The sequence below is a fragment of the Sander vitreus genome, chromosome 7 (genome assembly GCF_031162955.1).
Source record: "Sander vitreus isolate 19-12246 chromosome 7, sanVit1, whole genome shotgun sequence".
NCBI classification, from domain to species: domain Eukaryota; kingdom Metazoa; phylum Chordata; class Actinopteri; order Perciformes; family Percidae; genus Sander; species Sander vitreus.
In genome coordinates, this window is record NC_135861.1 from 16705348 (window position 1) to 16720559 (window position 15212).

Genomic DNA, 15212 nt, shown 5'->3' on the forward strand with positions numbered 1-15212 from the left:
AAAAATAGGATTATGGATAAAAAATGGAAGGCGCAAAGTGGGTTAGTTAGGCTAGTTATTGCTTTACACAGAAATATGATTAGGCTATATGGTGGGGTATTTGAAGCACATTCCTGTCAGTGCAGTGCAGACAGCAATCCACAGGGGGAAAAGGAAAATGAGAGGTTTAGAAAGAAACAGGAAAACCGCTATGAGAACACATTCCAGGCCCCAGACCCTGTCCGGGACAATAAGGGGTGGGACAAAGCTGTGTATACTAGCCTACTTTAAAATCTGTAATCTTGCCTTTAGATCAGAACTATAGACAACAACAACAAAAACATCATACTTACTGGGAGTGGACTTGCAGAGAGCTTTCACTTGTGAGGTTCTCACAGCGGAAAGAGTCTGGTCTGGGTCTAAACCGACGACGATGTTGTCGGTTTATCAGCGCAGATTTGGACCGAGATGAGATAGCCTACAGCCCGCTGTTTGTCGTCCTGCCAGGACACCGCCCTTTTTTATATTTCACTTCTGCCACATGTAGGCTAGAGTATCACTTGTTGTTAAACGAGTGGGCAGTTTTAAATTTTAAAGTAGCAAAGAGGAAGAACTGCGGACCAACTTTTTCAGAGAAACGGCGGTTTGTTTGTCACCGAAGCAGGAAAGGATGTGAACATCTGCAATTGAGCCGTTTAAACGAAACGTAAAACGATTTTCTCCGCTCTTGAAATGGAGCCATTTGTATTTTAAATCTTCTACTTTTGACTTGAAATACTTTGGGGACACTTCGGCTAACTTTGATATGGGAGACGTTTGGCATCTGCGGCTGTCAAGTTAAAAGGCGAGTAGAACACAGGTAGGCTGATGGTGTCAAACCTCATTTTCTCTTTCTGTTGGTGTTTTATGCTGTGCTGTGATTTCTAACCATCTTATTGCTAATTATAGCTAACGTTAACACTGGACGCTAAGTCACCCTTGGCAGCGCCACACACGTGTTTCCAGATGTGAACAGGACAGGTGTCAAGAAGTGTCCTACTTGACCCAAAGACAAATTAACATCAGTAAATTATGTTCTTAAAGCCATCTCCTGTGATGAAGTTTTCTAATTGTTCTCATTTATACGATTAAGGGCAGCCATAATAAATTAAATAGAATGAATTATAGGCCTTTATTCAGTGTAGAGGTGGAAAGTAGGCTACCTTGAAGTCCATTTAGCTTGTACTTGTAATGTTGAGGTATTTCTATGAGTATTTCCACTTGATTCTGCTAACCTCTCCACTACTGTTACATTTCAGAGGCAAATATTAAAGTAGCAGGATTTAAAGTAGTTAAAAATAGCTCCCCTTCAACCAGTTACATAACTCAACTGCTGCTTAAATATAAATGCATCAGTAATAATCATCAAATTATATAATACATGTTAAAATATAACACTGACAGGGGTCATTTCTGCTGCATAATGGCTACTTTTGATACCACAAGCACATTTGGTCATGATATGGATGTGGAGCTTACTTGTAATGGAGTGCTTTCACGTTGTTTAATGGCTACTTTTGTCTAAATCCTTATTGCACCACTGGCCTGTACTTTGTGGCAAGGTCCTTCTTTCAAAACATGTTGGGGTGTAAAGTTCATGCCTCTTGAAATGTACAGATGTGGAGATCTTGGTCTGTTAAACATGAATCATAGCTGTATTTCCCCCCTGCATATTGTTTACTTGTTCCTTTACTTCACCCATCTCACACACACACACACACACACACACACACACACACACACACACACACACACACACACACACACACACACACATAGGGGAGACATTTGCCCTTTTTGTGTATAGGTTATGATAGAAGTCAGGTGGGTGCTGTAGTTGGTCCATGACATGAGGTGTCACTTATACTCATTCCCACACCTACATATTCTCACTTTCATTTCTTCTACAAAGTACTTTGGAGCAAAGAACAATTTGTGTGCACAGTATGTCTGAGGTATATATGTCCTTTTCTTCCCCGGACATGCATTCATCGTAGGTATGCATGTGAGAGCATGCAGACAGCAATTGAGCCATAAAGTCTGCCAAGCCTAGCTTTGTCTGTGAAATGAAGATACAATCAGTCTGTCGCAGTAACTAGCAGACAGTCGCAAAAGGTTTTTACCACTTAAAACACAGAGATACATGTGTGGCTATGTCATTAAACATAACTGTATGTGATTTGCCATTTAAATAACATAATATAAGCTTTTACAGTAACACTGTTGAAAGTTACTTTCCAGAGACAGAGTTATAGGGCTTTTTGGTGTGATGAGGCCCATTGGAGGGGCTGTTGGAGGCTGCTATGCCATGCCCCCACCATCCACCACTATAACCACACAGTCATCCAGATGGAATGAGAGATTTGCCTCCCAGAGTTAAAGCTCTGTAGATGAGAGGAAGAGATGACAATGGATCTTTTCCCCTTGGGTCAAGAGGGTGTAGCGTTGGACAGAATGGAGAGAAACAGGAGAAACCTCAGAGAGGAAGTGTGCTGGAGTCTAAAGTCAGGCTGCCTACGATGGAGGGCGTGATTACTGCTTTATCCTATGTCAGGATGATAAAAATGATAGCTAGAGAAATAAGACACAGTCATGCTCCTCCTCTGGGAATAAGTTCATTCTGTGGGTGGATTTGTGTTTAGGCTATGCCTCCACTGAACCCACAGATAAACCACCACTGACATGTAGACTGCATGACAGGAAGTGCTTTTTTCTGTTGGTAAGGTTCTAAAGTTGATGGTGGTTTCATCTGTTGAGTTGGAGCCTCACAGCTAACAGGAAGCTCTAAAGATAGTTTGTCAGACATTTTTATCAGATGTCTCATGTGAAATGGAAATCTTATTCAGCAGAGACTTTACATTTGATTTGACACTTTGATTAACATGGGAAACTCCATTGAGAATGTGTACTCATTTTCAAGAAAGCCAGCTATATCTATTTTTAGAATAGATGCTTTTGAAAGAAAACAGGTAAAACATTATTGGAACTTAAAAAGGGTCAGATCAGAAAAAATACAGATATGCATGTTAAACACTTTCACTCCTCTGGTTGCTCCTCAGTGACATTTGAAACAACTTAATGAAATGGTGAAGGTGATGGCTTCCTGTAGTTTGTACTTAAATATATCTGTAGATGCATCAAAACTAAAGGAGGATAAGTGTTTGAAATATGTATTATGTTTGCTTTTTGTATTTATGTGTTTACATTTTGTACAGATGTTTTTTTTAAAGAAGCAAAGTATGTCTTTCTTTTTTGTTGACCTCTGAGATACACAAAATAATGCTTGAGACAATGACTATTGGGTTTACTCTTTCCCTTTATCTGTGGCTCTCATTACTGCACTGAAATGTATATTCCGTTGTGCCATATTTTTCAGTAAGAAATTTATAAAAAATGTTAAATTAAAAAAAAAAAAAAAAACTAAAGGAGGATATCCGTAGTATTGTGCTGACGTACAAGTTCCACTGCCAGATGTGTGCAGTTCAAGAGCTATTTGCTGTGGGAGACATGAGGTAGGATTTCCATAAGAATATTTGATAATAAAACATGCTGTGCTTGCAGCAAGCAATGGCGAATCTAAAAAATATGCCTATTTTAGAAAGCATACTTCCATTTTAATATACACATGATACACATGAAGTATTACATTTGTTATGTAATGTAGGACAGTAATCAGTCGGTTTACTGTAATAAGCATACTGAAGAACCGCTTGAGTCTGAAGTTATGGCCAAACAGAACAGGTTAACATGTTTGTCTGAAAAAAAGTGAACTTGATATTGATAGGACTTCACCAGAGTCAGAATTCTCCAGGTTGAATCTGATTAAGTGTTCTATTATTTTATGTCTGTAAGTTGTGGGAACAGACTATCTAACTGGTGTGATTCGTTTTCCTTAAGCATACTAGATAGAGATGTAAATTGTTGGCTGGTGATTCAATTTGTTTCACAACTCTGTACTAGCTTTTTTTTATTAGATTTGTAAAAGAGGTTTTGATTCGGTAACTAATAGCTTTCAGCTACAACACAATTCTCATACTGTAACTGATCCAATGAATGAGACATTACAACCCTAAAGCATACAGTACTATAGGTTTTCCTCAAGTAAAGAATGATTTTCGCCCACATTTCCTCAACCTCACGAGTTTTCAGAACAGTGCCTGCTCTTAATTGACATTAGTCTGGTTTCTGATCTCAGGCTAGTGTTAGGCATCTTGGTAGAATTTTTCACAACATAAATCTCTGCCTTCAGGGTAATAAAATGTATTGGGCTACAAGTAATCAATGTGACCTGTGGTTTTCTTTGGAATATTGTTGTGGTCTTAGAAGATACTCGTGCATTCAAAATGTATTTCTATTAAGACATTCAAATCTTGCGTTGTTCTTTGGGCAGCCAGTGATATCTTAAAGTACCAGATGTGGTTGTAAGCCCCACCCACCTCAGAGGTTACAGGACAGACATCAGGTCTTGCATGTAATACACATTGCAAGAATCATTTCTTCCTCACACTCTCACACTGATGATTAAAGAAGCTGCCAACAGACCCTGGTAAACCACAGCCAGCTAAACTTCTAACTCTTATCTCTCAAACAACAGCCTTTCCAAAAGATGTGCAAGACCTCAGGGTTTATGTGGGTTCTTGTTTTATTGTGTGCTTTTTTTTAAAAGAGAAAGTTATAAGCATGGCAAATAAATCACCATTTTATTTTTACTTATTTGTATTTATTCATGGTTCCTGTCTTCCTTAAGGTAGAATATTATATTATCTTGTGTATTTGATTGAATGTACATCCTCCAGATACATTGTATGCTTATGTTTGTAAGTTCTTCAATGTTCAAAAAGAAAATAATCACCATTTTCATGGTATATTCAATGTCTTGGTGGCAAGGAGACCGCAAGATTACAAAAAGCAATTGAAATTAAATCAAGAATATAGTCTAAACTGTGCACAGAACCTAAAAAAATTTAAGAGGCTTTTAGGAAACATGTGCATTCAATTACCTACTTAATATTTGGCACAGTGTATGTAGCAATGTAATGATGATGTAGGATATGTTACAGTAGATACAGTGTTTTAACATTACATCTACATTTTGGTTACTTCAAATTAAATGTAACATGTCTAAGCTTACCTGGGTGTCAAGTTACAGACTATAGTATGCTTCAGCAGTGAGAAAGGCAGAGTTGTGTATGACGGCCCTTCTGCTTGCGTGACCCTCTGCAGTTCAGCCCAAAACAATGTGCAGACCTGAGTCTCGCCAGCCAGCCGGGTGGGGCCACTCAATGGCAGGAAGCGTAGCCATCAATATTTACTCTGCGCAAGGCAGTTGAAGAGTCAACAGGCCTGGAGCCTGGGTAGCACAGCGCCACACGCAGTCTCAGCACAAATACACAAACACTCTGATGTGCTGTTACAGCCTCCTTCCCCTAAGCCCCCTTTTCCCACCCAATGCAATTACAACACAGGCAGACAGGCTGGGTCCTCGGACTGTTGTTTTTGACCTCATAGCTTCCTCTGCCAAAGAGTCCAGACTTTAACCACTGCTTAACTCCTCATAGACACTATTAAGTTACAGAATGTAAATCCCAATCACATAGCAGTTAAAATGTCAGTGCCTTATTTTTCCATAATGCCCCAAATTGAATATCTTTCTTATTATGACAGCTTCTAATAAAGAGACAACACTAATTCTATTATCAACATTTGATTATATTAACTGTTATTAATTTTTGTTCCTGTTTCACAGAGATGGAAAGCTCTTCTCTACTGACAGTGGTGCTAGTTGGGGCGTTTCTGTGGATCTCTGCTATTCATGCAGGTGAGTTAATGATGTTCAGTGTTGAAAAGAGCATTCAGTTCCATTCAATTAAAGCTCCATTGAAGAAAACTTTTGACATGGATCACATGACTCTAATATGAAAGGGTCATTAGCGTGGCAGAAGAGTCAGTATGCAGCTTTTAGTTCTTTGTGTGGGCAGGAGAAACATAGACTGTATGGTTCATTCTCATGGCTCTCACCAATCCTCCAGTGTAAAACAATAGGCAGCTGTTTCAAGCAAAAAAGTTCATACAGGCAGAGTGTACTGTACACTACCTACCTGGCATGAAATGCAGAGTAAATGAGTGACTGGTAAAGACAGTCAAATATCAACTCAGGTAATGGTGGACCAAACCACAACTAAAAGGCTCAGGAATATTGGTCTTACATGTGTCAGGTGGTCAGACAGCTTACAGTAATTCTGCCTCCTAGTGGTCAAAAATTGTTGTTTTATAATTTGTGATGGAGGGATTCTTGCTTTTCAACTCCTGTAGATCTACTCCTTGTAGATTAAATGTCCTTTCGGTAGAGAATTGTTGCAGACAGAATTGTGTTCATAAGAATGCCTTTGCTGCAGGTCTTTGTGCCTTTCCATGTACACACACTATGTGTAGACCATAGACTGTTAATATTAATGGACAGAGCATGTGTGATGTCACCCATTGGTTTGTGGAGATCTGCTATGAGTCGTCAACTTTGCCATTACGGGCACAGCCATCCTGGTTGCGGATGTGACGATTTTAGACAAGAGGAGGAGTGAGGGAGGAGCCATAGACTGCTGCTTACACTCTACATTACGTTACACACTTTCACTGGCAATCATCATAGCCACGCCCTAAAACACCCCCCCGCTTTATCGGCAATTTTAAAATCAACGAGACCTTAATTCAAAAAATGAACATCATTCTGTGTTGCAGAAGACTTAAACTAGCAATTGAGACCATAAACTCATTATGAACATGTTTACTAAGGTAATAAATCAAGTGAGAAGTGGATCACTTTCTCATAGACTTCTACAGAAACCGACCTATTTTTGCAACCGCATGTGTTGCCCCTGCTGGAATTTAGATAGAATGCAGGTTTAAGGCACTTCCGCATTTGCAGCACTTTGCTGAACCGGATGCTTTGTCCATTAATATTATACAGTCTATGGTGTAGACATTATGCCAGCTGCCATCTACAACCAGTTTCTTCTGTGTCAGGACAGGGGGTCAGACTAAAGACTGATACTAACACTCACCATGGACTCCTACACTTTTCATCTTCTTTAAATGATCTTATCCATAACTGCGCTACAACCTCACAGTATAATTTGCATTTCATCTATCTACCCATGATTTGTGTGTTTGGCCTTGCTTTTCTTTTACATTTCCCAGATCAATCAACTGTCGTAGGTTTCTCAATTTGCTATTGACGTGTAAGACTTTTTGTCAACACTGTCTGTTTGCACTTCCTTGTGCTTCAGATTCCAAAGACGATGAGAAGCTGCTGTGTACATGCGAGAATGGCAAAGGCACATGCACGAATGGAACTTGCAAAGGACACATCTGCTTCTACTCCTGGGTTCACGGCCATGAGGAGAGGGGCTGTTTCTCCAAAGTTAACTACAAGGAGCAGTGCTACAGCAAATTTGAACGCTTGTTTATGCACTGCTGCAGAGAGAATCTGTGCAACACCTTCACCACTCCCCCTCCAAACATTAGTCAGTACCCAAAGTATATTTTTTGATTTTTAAAAATTTTAACATCACCATGAATCTGACCACTGTGGAATGGAGTCTCCTAGTTTAGTGTCATTAAGCCCTCTCAGTCACAGTTCAGTGTACATCCTGCATTACTTTGTATGAATGGGATTCAAAGCTTCCCTCTAGACCAGGGGTCTTCAACGTTTTTTAAGCCAAGGATCCCTTAACTGAAAGAGAGATGGAGCAGGGACCCCCTACTACATATAATGTATAAAATGAAGTTGCATATTATACTGGGCCTACAATAAAGTGTAGGGCGGCCTAAAGCCTTTACATACCTTTTTAGTGCATAGAATACTAAGCTATTAAAATAATAATTGTCGGCATGATTTTATAAGTTACACATACATGCGGCACAGTGAATCCTCAGCATATACTGTATCTGTGGATGGCTACCTTAGTGACTACCTTACCTATAGTCCAGTAAGCCTATCATCAGTGGGGATTTATATGTGCTAATAATATGTTGGATTCATGTTAAGACATTTTAATTATTTTTTTTTTTTTTTTACTTTCAAAGATGAACAATTATTTGCAGGCCCCCTGCAGTGACTCTGGGGACCCCCTAGTGGTCCCGGACCTCCTGTTGAAGATCCCTGCTCTAGATAGTAACTGGTTCCCCCTTGTGGTCAGTTTAAGCAAATTCATACTGTGTGGCTTTCCTTTTTTTTGGACTGATGATGCACTGAATGTCTTGCTACTAGCGTGTTTAACTTCAATCAAAAATAATTCCAAACCTCTCCTCCTCAATGTTCTGAAATGTTCGCAACGAAAATGTATTTTGTGTGTGTGTGTGTGTGTGTGTGTGTGTGTGTGTGTGTGTGTGTGTGTGTGTGTGTGTGTGTGTGTGTGTGTGTGTGTGTGTGTGTGTGTGTGTGTGTGTGCCTGAATGGGTGTGTGTATCTAGATGGAGAGCCGACAACAACGCCCCCAGAGCGCAATCGTCCGGAGCTGTGGATCACGTTGTCTTTGCTGCTGTTAATCACAACTGCCAGCATGTGTGGTCTGGTGCTGTTCCTGCGCTTCCGACGTGTACATGGCAGAAATGATGTCCATGGTGACCATGATGTCACCATGCTCAAGGTTCCTGATGGAGATGACCCCACATACGGCGTAGGAGACAAAAAGCACAATACTATCAAAAGATGTTCAAGTTTTTCAATGCTCACATTTGAATTATTTCTGTGTCTCTGTCTCAGGACATCTTTGATGAGTTTTGTACTTCAGGGAGTGGGACAGGGTTGCCCTATCTGGTCCAAAGGACTATGGCCAGACAAATCTCACTTGTCCAGTGTGTCGGTCAGTCTCCTTCACCACTGCTGCTCTTCTATGCTCGGTTTTGTTTATTACTTTGCAAACGTGTAATTGTATCACTCTGTTTCCAGGTAAAGGCAGGTATGGGGAGGTGTGGAGGGGAACTTGGATGGGGGAGAGTGTGGCTGTCAAGATCTTTTCCTCTAGGGACGAGCAGTCCTGGTTCAGAGAGACAGAGATCTACAATACTGTACAGCTGCGACACGACAACATACTGGGTATGGCAGCAGATTAAAGTTCAAAAGAAATTTTTCTTGTGATACGTTTTCTGTGAAAAGAAAGGTGCAGTGTCAAAAAGACAGATGTTGAAATCATGAAATTCTATTCTGGCTTTAGGTTTCATAGCCTCCGACATGACATCCAAGAATTCTAGCACCCAGCTGTGGCTCGTCACCCACTTTCATGAGCTGGGTTCGCTCTATGACTTCCTGCAGTACAGCAGCTTGGAGCCTGAGAGCTGCCTCAGGATGTGCCTGTCTGTGGCCTGTGGCCTGGTCCATCTTCACACTGAGATCGTCAGCTCCCAGGAAAAGCCAGCTATTGCCCACCGAGACCTGAAAAGCCGAAACATCCTGGTAAAGCGGAATGGACAGTGCTGCATCGCTGACCTAGGTGAGGGTTGTGTAGAAGCAAGGACAGCAAAATCACAATTAATCCACTAGACCAGGGGTCTTCAACGTTATTTAAGCCAAGGACCCCTTAATTGAAAGAGAGATGGAGCAGGGACCCCCTACTACATATAATGTATAACATGAAGTTGCATAATAAACTGGGTCTAAAATAACGTGTAGGGCTGCCTAAAGCCTTTATACATACCTTTGTTGCATAGAATACTAAGCTATTAAAATAGCCTAATAATTGTTGGCATGGTTTTATAAATCATATTTTAATGTTAAAACATACATGTGGCAAAGTGAATCCTTAGGATTAAATGTATCTGTGGATTGCCTTAGTGACCACCTAGGCCAGTAAGCAGTGGGGATTTATATTATTTTATAATATGTTGGATTCAATTTCTGAAAAAACTTTCAAAGATTAACAATAATTTGGAGGCCCCCCTGCATTGACTCTGAGGACCCCCTAGGGGTCCCGGACCCCCTTGTTGAAGATCCCTGCACTAGACTTCTAGTTGTATGTATTTTCAACTTCTGCTGATAATTATGATTAATGTGTTGAGACAAAACAGTGGTTTCATGCTGATTTTGATAGTTTTGTAATTTACTATAAATTAAAAGGTTGCATTGGTTCTCTGTGCCTACTTTCTCGTCAGGTTTGGCTGTGATACACTCTCAGTCTCATGACTACCTTGATGTGGGCAACAACCCTCGCGTGGGGACCAAGCGCTACATGGCCCCTGAAGTGCTGGATGAGACTATTCGTATGGACGTCTTTGAGTCCTACAAGCAGACTGACATCTGGGCCCTGGGCCTGGTCTTCTGGGAAATTTCCCGCAGGACTATTGTCAATGGTAAGGAGACTGCCTGTCATTTGCAGAGATTTTTTTAGAGGTTTACCTATTCAAACTTCAGGAAGAAAATGGTACACAGTATATTTATATATCAATGTGTCTTTTAAAAGTTGATGTATTACCTATCCACTCAGGCACATTGTGTTGAAAATGTGTTTTCTCTGTCATGTCTGTCTAGCTCTGTATACATAAGAGGCAGTCAGTCCCATGTCTCTCAGCACTCCAGTGTTTTCCTAGTCTGTGTCTGTCTCTACTATCCTCTCCCATGATTAGCACTGCAGTAATTATAAACAGTCTTATCTGGTGTCAGCACTCACTTGTACATAGTCCAGATGCCTGTGCACACAATTTGTAGATGCAAGCACACATCCATGCTCAAACGACCACGCACACACATGGGCACAAACACACTTAGTCCAGATTTGAACACACACACACACACACACACACACACACACACACACACACTCAGCAGGCCTTCAGATCTCATCCCAGTGTAGTCGCCAGGGAATTGATATCTTTATCCCAGCACTGTTGTTTAGTCAAACATACTTTACAAAACTCCCACCACAGACTATCTCGTTTTCCAAGTGTGTTTTTTCAGCCCTTGCATGAAGAGAGATGTATGTTCTGAAAATGTATGAGGAGGTAAATTAGGGATTTAACGGTTATCTACTCATTAGGTTGATAATGAGTTTTCTTACAATATTTAATACATTATAGTATATTACAGTACACCCACTGAATCCCACAACCAAGACTTGTCTTAACTGTTTGGTAGTTGTTATTCTGCTCAACTGGAGAAGAAACCACATACTGAGTCTTTTTTCTCTTTTGAATTGTTTTAGGGATCGTGGAAGAGTACTGCCCTCCCTTTTTTGACATGGTGCCCTTAGATCCCAGCTTTGAGGAGATGAAGAAGGTGGTGTGCGTGGACCAGCAGAAGCCCAGTCTGCACAACAGGCTCCATTCCAACCCTGTAGGCCATTTGATGACACACACACACACACACACACAGTGCAGTGCAATTATATATTCCAAGGCTACAAAATTCTCAGCACAGGTTTCTCACCGTTTCCAACCTTTAGCAAAAACATATTCTCAAATTTAATATTCTCTTATTTCACAGTTATGCCAGATAAACAGGCATGCAAGCAAACACATAACAATACACACTTGATGATGTACAACTCACACATGGGTAAATGTAGAGCACATACTCTATAGCAGTGGTTCTCAAACTTTTTCACATCAAGGACCCCTAAACTGACACAAATTTGACCACGGACCCCCATCTGATAAGACTTTGTTCCAGGCTCCCCTACCTGATATTATTTTTGCTTTTAGATTTTTTTTTTACAGAAAGTGAATGAAACCCATGAGCAAAATAGTCATACAATCTGGCATTGTGTTACTTATGGAGGAAATTATAGTGAAAATAAATGATTCCCATTTTTGTTAGGGACCCCCTGGAACTCCTTCAAGAACCCCTGGGGATCCCCAGAACCCACTTTGAGAACCATTGCTTTATAGGACACATAATAACGGTGACACAAATGTTTCATTCTACTGGGATAGCCAGGTGGTAATTTCCATTGTGTGTGTGTCAAGATCCTGTCGGCCATTGCGAAGATCATGAAGGAGTGTTGGTACCAGAGCCCACCAGCCCGCCTCACAGCCCTGCGAGTGAGGAAGACACTCTCCAAACTGGACCATGACAGTGACTTCAGCATTGAGAAACTCAAGCGGGACATCTAGACTAGAGCAACAGGATGAAACAGGGACAAACAATTGAAAACGCCAGAAGGGATTATGCACCACATTCCAACAGCACAAGGTGCAAATCATTAGCATATTTTGAGCTAATGGCTCGCACAGTCACTGCATTCTATTAAAACCATATGACTTGGAGCAGTAATGTCTAGACTGGCTCCCAAGGCAATTTTTTTTTTTTTGCGTAGCCTAATTTTCATCTGCCATATTTCTGGTGCCCAACCAAAAGGCCCCAAAAAGAAAACTATGAAGATCAAGTTATATTTCTTTTCTTTATGTTCAGCTAATAAAATGTATTTCCAAAGCAGAATAAATAAAACCAAAGAATGTATAGCCTGTTCTACACACACAGGGTTTTATTCATAATTGTCTAAATCCCCCATCGTCATGACAGAAAGGAAATTCTGGCATAGCACAATTACTCATCATTTTATCAAGAAGAGGAGGAGGATATCATTCTGGACTTTCTCTTATATACAGGAAAATTGCACAAATGGGTTTTCCCAATAATTGCCAAAGAAAACTCGGAGGCCTTAGTGTTATTTTTTGTTTACTATGAATACAGGAAATATGTAAGTAATAACATGCTCATACCGAAGCACATTAACTGTTGTGTAAGCATATTTAACTTATATAAAATGAGCCTTCATTATCTGCACATTGAGCTATTTAGTTGTAAATATTCTAACTGCATTGAAACTGTTGTCATTTATCACCATTGGATTTATTGTAAATATATTTTGATAGGGTTATTATTTTCTATTATTCAACACTGAGACACATTTTATATACTTTTTATACTTTTAACATTTTTTTAAGTATTTCTTTACATTTCTGTAGGACAATAACGTACCATCACCATTACTATGGTCAGTAAAGGAAATCACAAACAGACATGTAATATTGTATATGTTGAATAAAGGATTGTATTTTTTAACAGTTTGCGCTCCACTTATGTTTGCAAGTCTTTCATTGACCACTAGAGGTCATCAGATAACAGACAAACATTGATCCATGTTGCTTACAGTAGTGCAGCGTTCCTTGGGAGATTTTAGAGTTATCAGTTTTGCGATTGGGTTTTCATTTAGAGACCTGTTAGTTATACTTCAGTGTTGTGATGAAATATTTCATCACAACACTGAAGTATAACTAACAGTCTCCAATCAATGTCAGGGGAAGGTGGGAGATTCAATATTTGCCCACGAGTCACTTGCATGAAATGTAAGATAAGATAATATGTTCACATGTTCTGTCAGTCACACTGACCTCATGTATTGAGATGCTGAACTAGAAAATATAAATCCCATAAATATCCCTATAAAAAGGACAGAAATATCTGTTCTCAAAATCAAAACTACTTGTTACTTACTGTGTGTGTGTGTGTGTGTGTGTGTGTGTGTGTGTGTGTGCGTGCGTGTGTGTGTGCGTGCGTGCGTGCGTGCGTTTTCTGTCTGCCTGGTTGTTGAACAAACTCCAGAGAGATAATACTCCCTCAAAGCCCCAGTCTGTCTGGTCAGTCAGATGAAGAGCTGGTTATTTTTAACACCACAGGGGGTTGTTCATGTATCAGAGAGGCCAAACTCCCTCTCTGAGTGCAGAAGCCCATCTCACTTCTCCCTCTGCGTTTTCACAGTGGGATCATTCCAACTGGCTCGCTAGAGACAGAGGGATTTGTTCAGCAGACAGCGTACATTGAAGAAATGTGGAGATAAATTGGACAGGGATGATAATGGACAGATATAAAGCCACAGAGGACACTATGCAGACACAATTAGGCTTGAGGATAGATCAGTGAGAGTGCTAGCAAGAGGACAGGTGATAAAAGCAGGCACAGATAAAGTCCCAAATGTACCTGGTTATAGCCTGATTCACCTCTTCCTGATCTACATTCTCAAGCAGTGGCAGCTGGTTGTGTAAGCAGGGCATAGATAGGTCGGTCTCTAAGCTGAGAGAAAATCCTGGACGGATCTGGACCAAAAGAGCTTTTGCGATCTTTAGGTCCGGGATTATTTTACACTTTCTCACTACAAACTGCAAGCAGCTGTAACTTTCTCAGAAATCTGATACAGCATCTGATATGTGATCTAGCTCCCTATCTCCCCACCCAAACATGTAATCTGTGTATTATTGTGGGACTGCAAGCATGGCAATCATAAGAATGATATGTGACTCAAAGCTCACAGATGTAACAATCTTCCATTCCTTTACTGCTTTTTTACTGTGTGTGTGTGTGTGTGTGTGTGTGTGTGTGTGTGTGTGTGTGTGTGTGTGTGTGTGTGTGTGTGTGTCTGTGTGAGCGTGCGATTGAAGACGTGTCAGATGTTGTTGGGTGTACATACAGATGCTTGTTTTAATGTTTGTGTGTTTTTTAATGTTACCTGTTGACTGTCGGAGCAGTCGATGCAAGAACATTTTCTGTGTGAACAGAAAATAAAGTTTTATCTTATCTCATCTGACATAAACTGGAAACAATAAGGAATTTTGTGCAAACCACATTGGTTTCACAGGTTTGATCAGGGGATAGGAAATATAGATTAGACAGCTGCAGTGCCCCAATGCTAAAATATCAACAAGGGATTTGTTTGATAATTGACCAGTCATTAGATATGGATGGGCAGTGTCATATCTGAGCCTAATACTGGTGTCAGGACAAATGCATGAAGACCCATAATATAAGGCCTATCAGCTCTTCCTCTGCTGCCTTCTAACCTACATCCATAATAAGAGAAAAGGTTTCATAGTCACTCACACACTCACATTACTTTAGAGGACTATGTCATACCTGACTTTAAATATCTACTTTGAATTGAGTATTCGTTTAAATTAGAGTCATGAGTTTGGTGACTAACCCTGTGTAAGCATTTTGAAGGAACAAGATGTTATCAGTCATCAAATCTGTTCTCTATTTTTACCATTGTTTCAAAAATATCTTCATCGAGACCAATTTTATTATTTTACATTTTCAGTAATGCTGTGGAAGTTGACCAGTTAGACCCAGTTTGTTCCCTGAATACATTTTTGTTTCCGATGGATCAGTAGTTCAGGGTAGTCAGGGTTGGAACAATAGTCCTGTCTTG

General features: G+C 40.2%; 1 protein-coding gene across 3 annotated transcripts; it reads left to right on the plus strand.

Annotated features, from left to right (window-relative positions):
- The first annotated feature begins 246 nt into the window (after positions 1–246).
- Positions 247–13074, plus strand: acvrl1 (activin A receptor like type 1). Of its 3 annotated transcripts, none has more exons than XM_078254993.1 (10): positions 247–838; positions 5765–5836; positions 7302–7538; positions 8488–8663; positions 8780–8879; positions 8966–9112; positions 9231–9506; positions 10165–10362; positions 11211–11341; positions 11974–13074. In XM_078254993.1, the coding sequence occupies exons 2-10, from the start codon at positions 5767–5769 to the stop codon at positions 12118–12120; spliced, it is 1482 nt and encodes a 493-aa protein (XP_078111119.1). In that variant the 5' UTR covers positions 247–838; positions 5765–5766; the 3' UTR covers positions 12121–13074. The 3 variants fall into 3 exon arrangements, with proteins under 3 accessions (XP_078111119.1, XP_078111117.1, XP_078111118.1); XM_078254991.1 differs by having other exon boundaries at positions 248–838; positions 8488–8693; XM_078254992.1 differs by having other exon boundaries at positions 248–823; positions 8488–8693.
- Positions 13075–15212: the final 2138 nt, after the last annotated feature.

Bases quoted from the DNA above. Each gene is read 5' to 3' on its own strand.
- acvrl1 (XM_078254991.1), top strand. From the start codon at position 5,767: ATGGAAAGCTCTTCTCTACTGACAGTGGTGCTAGTTGGGGCGTTTCTG. The intron at 5,837-7,301 runs GTGAGTTAATGA...CTTGTGCTTCAG, and splicing joins GATCTCTGCTATTCATGCAG to ATTCCAAAGACGATGAGAAG. The intron at 10,363-11,210 runs GTAAGGAGACTG...GAATTGTTTTAG, and splicing joins CCGCAGGACTATTGTCAATG to GGATCGTGGAAGAGTACTGC.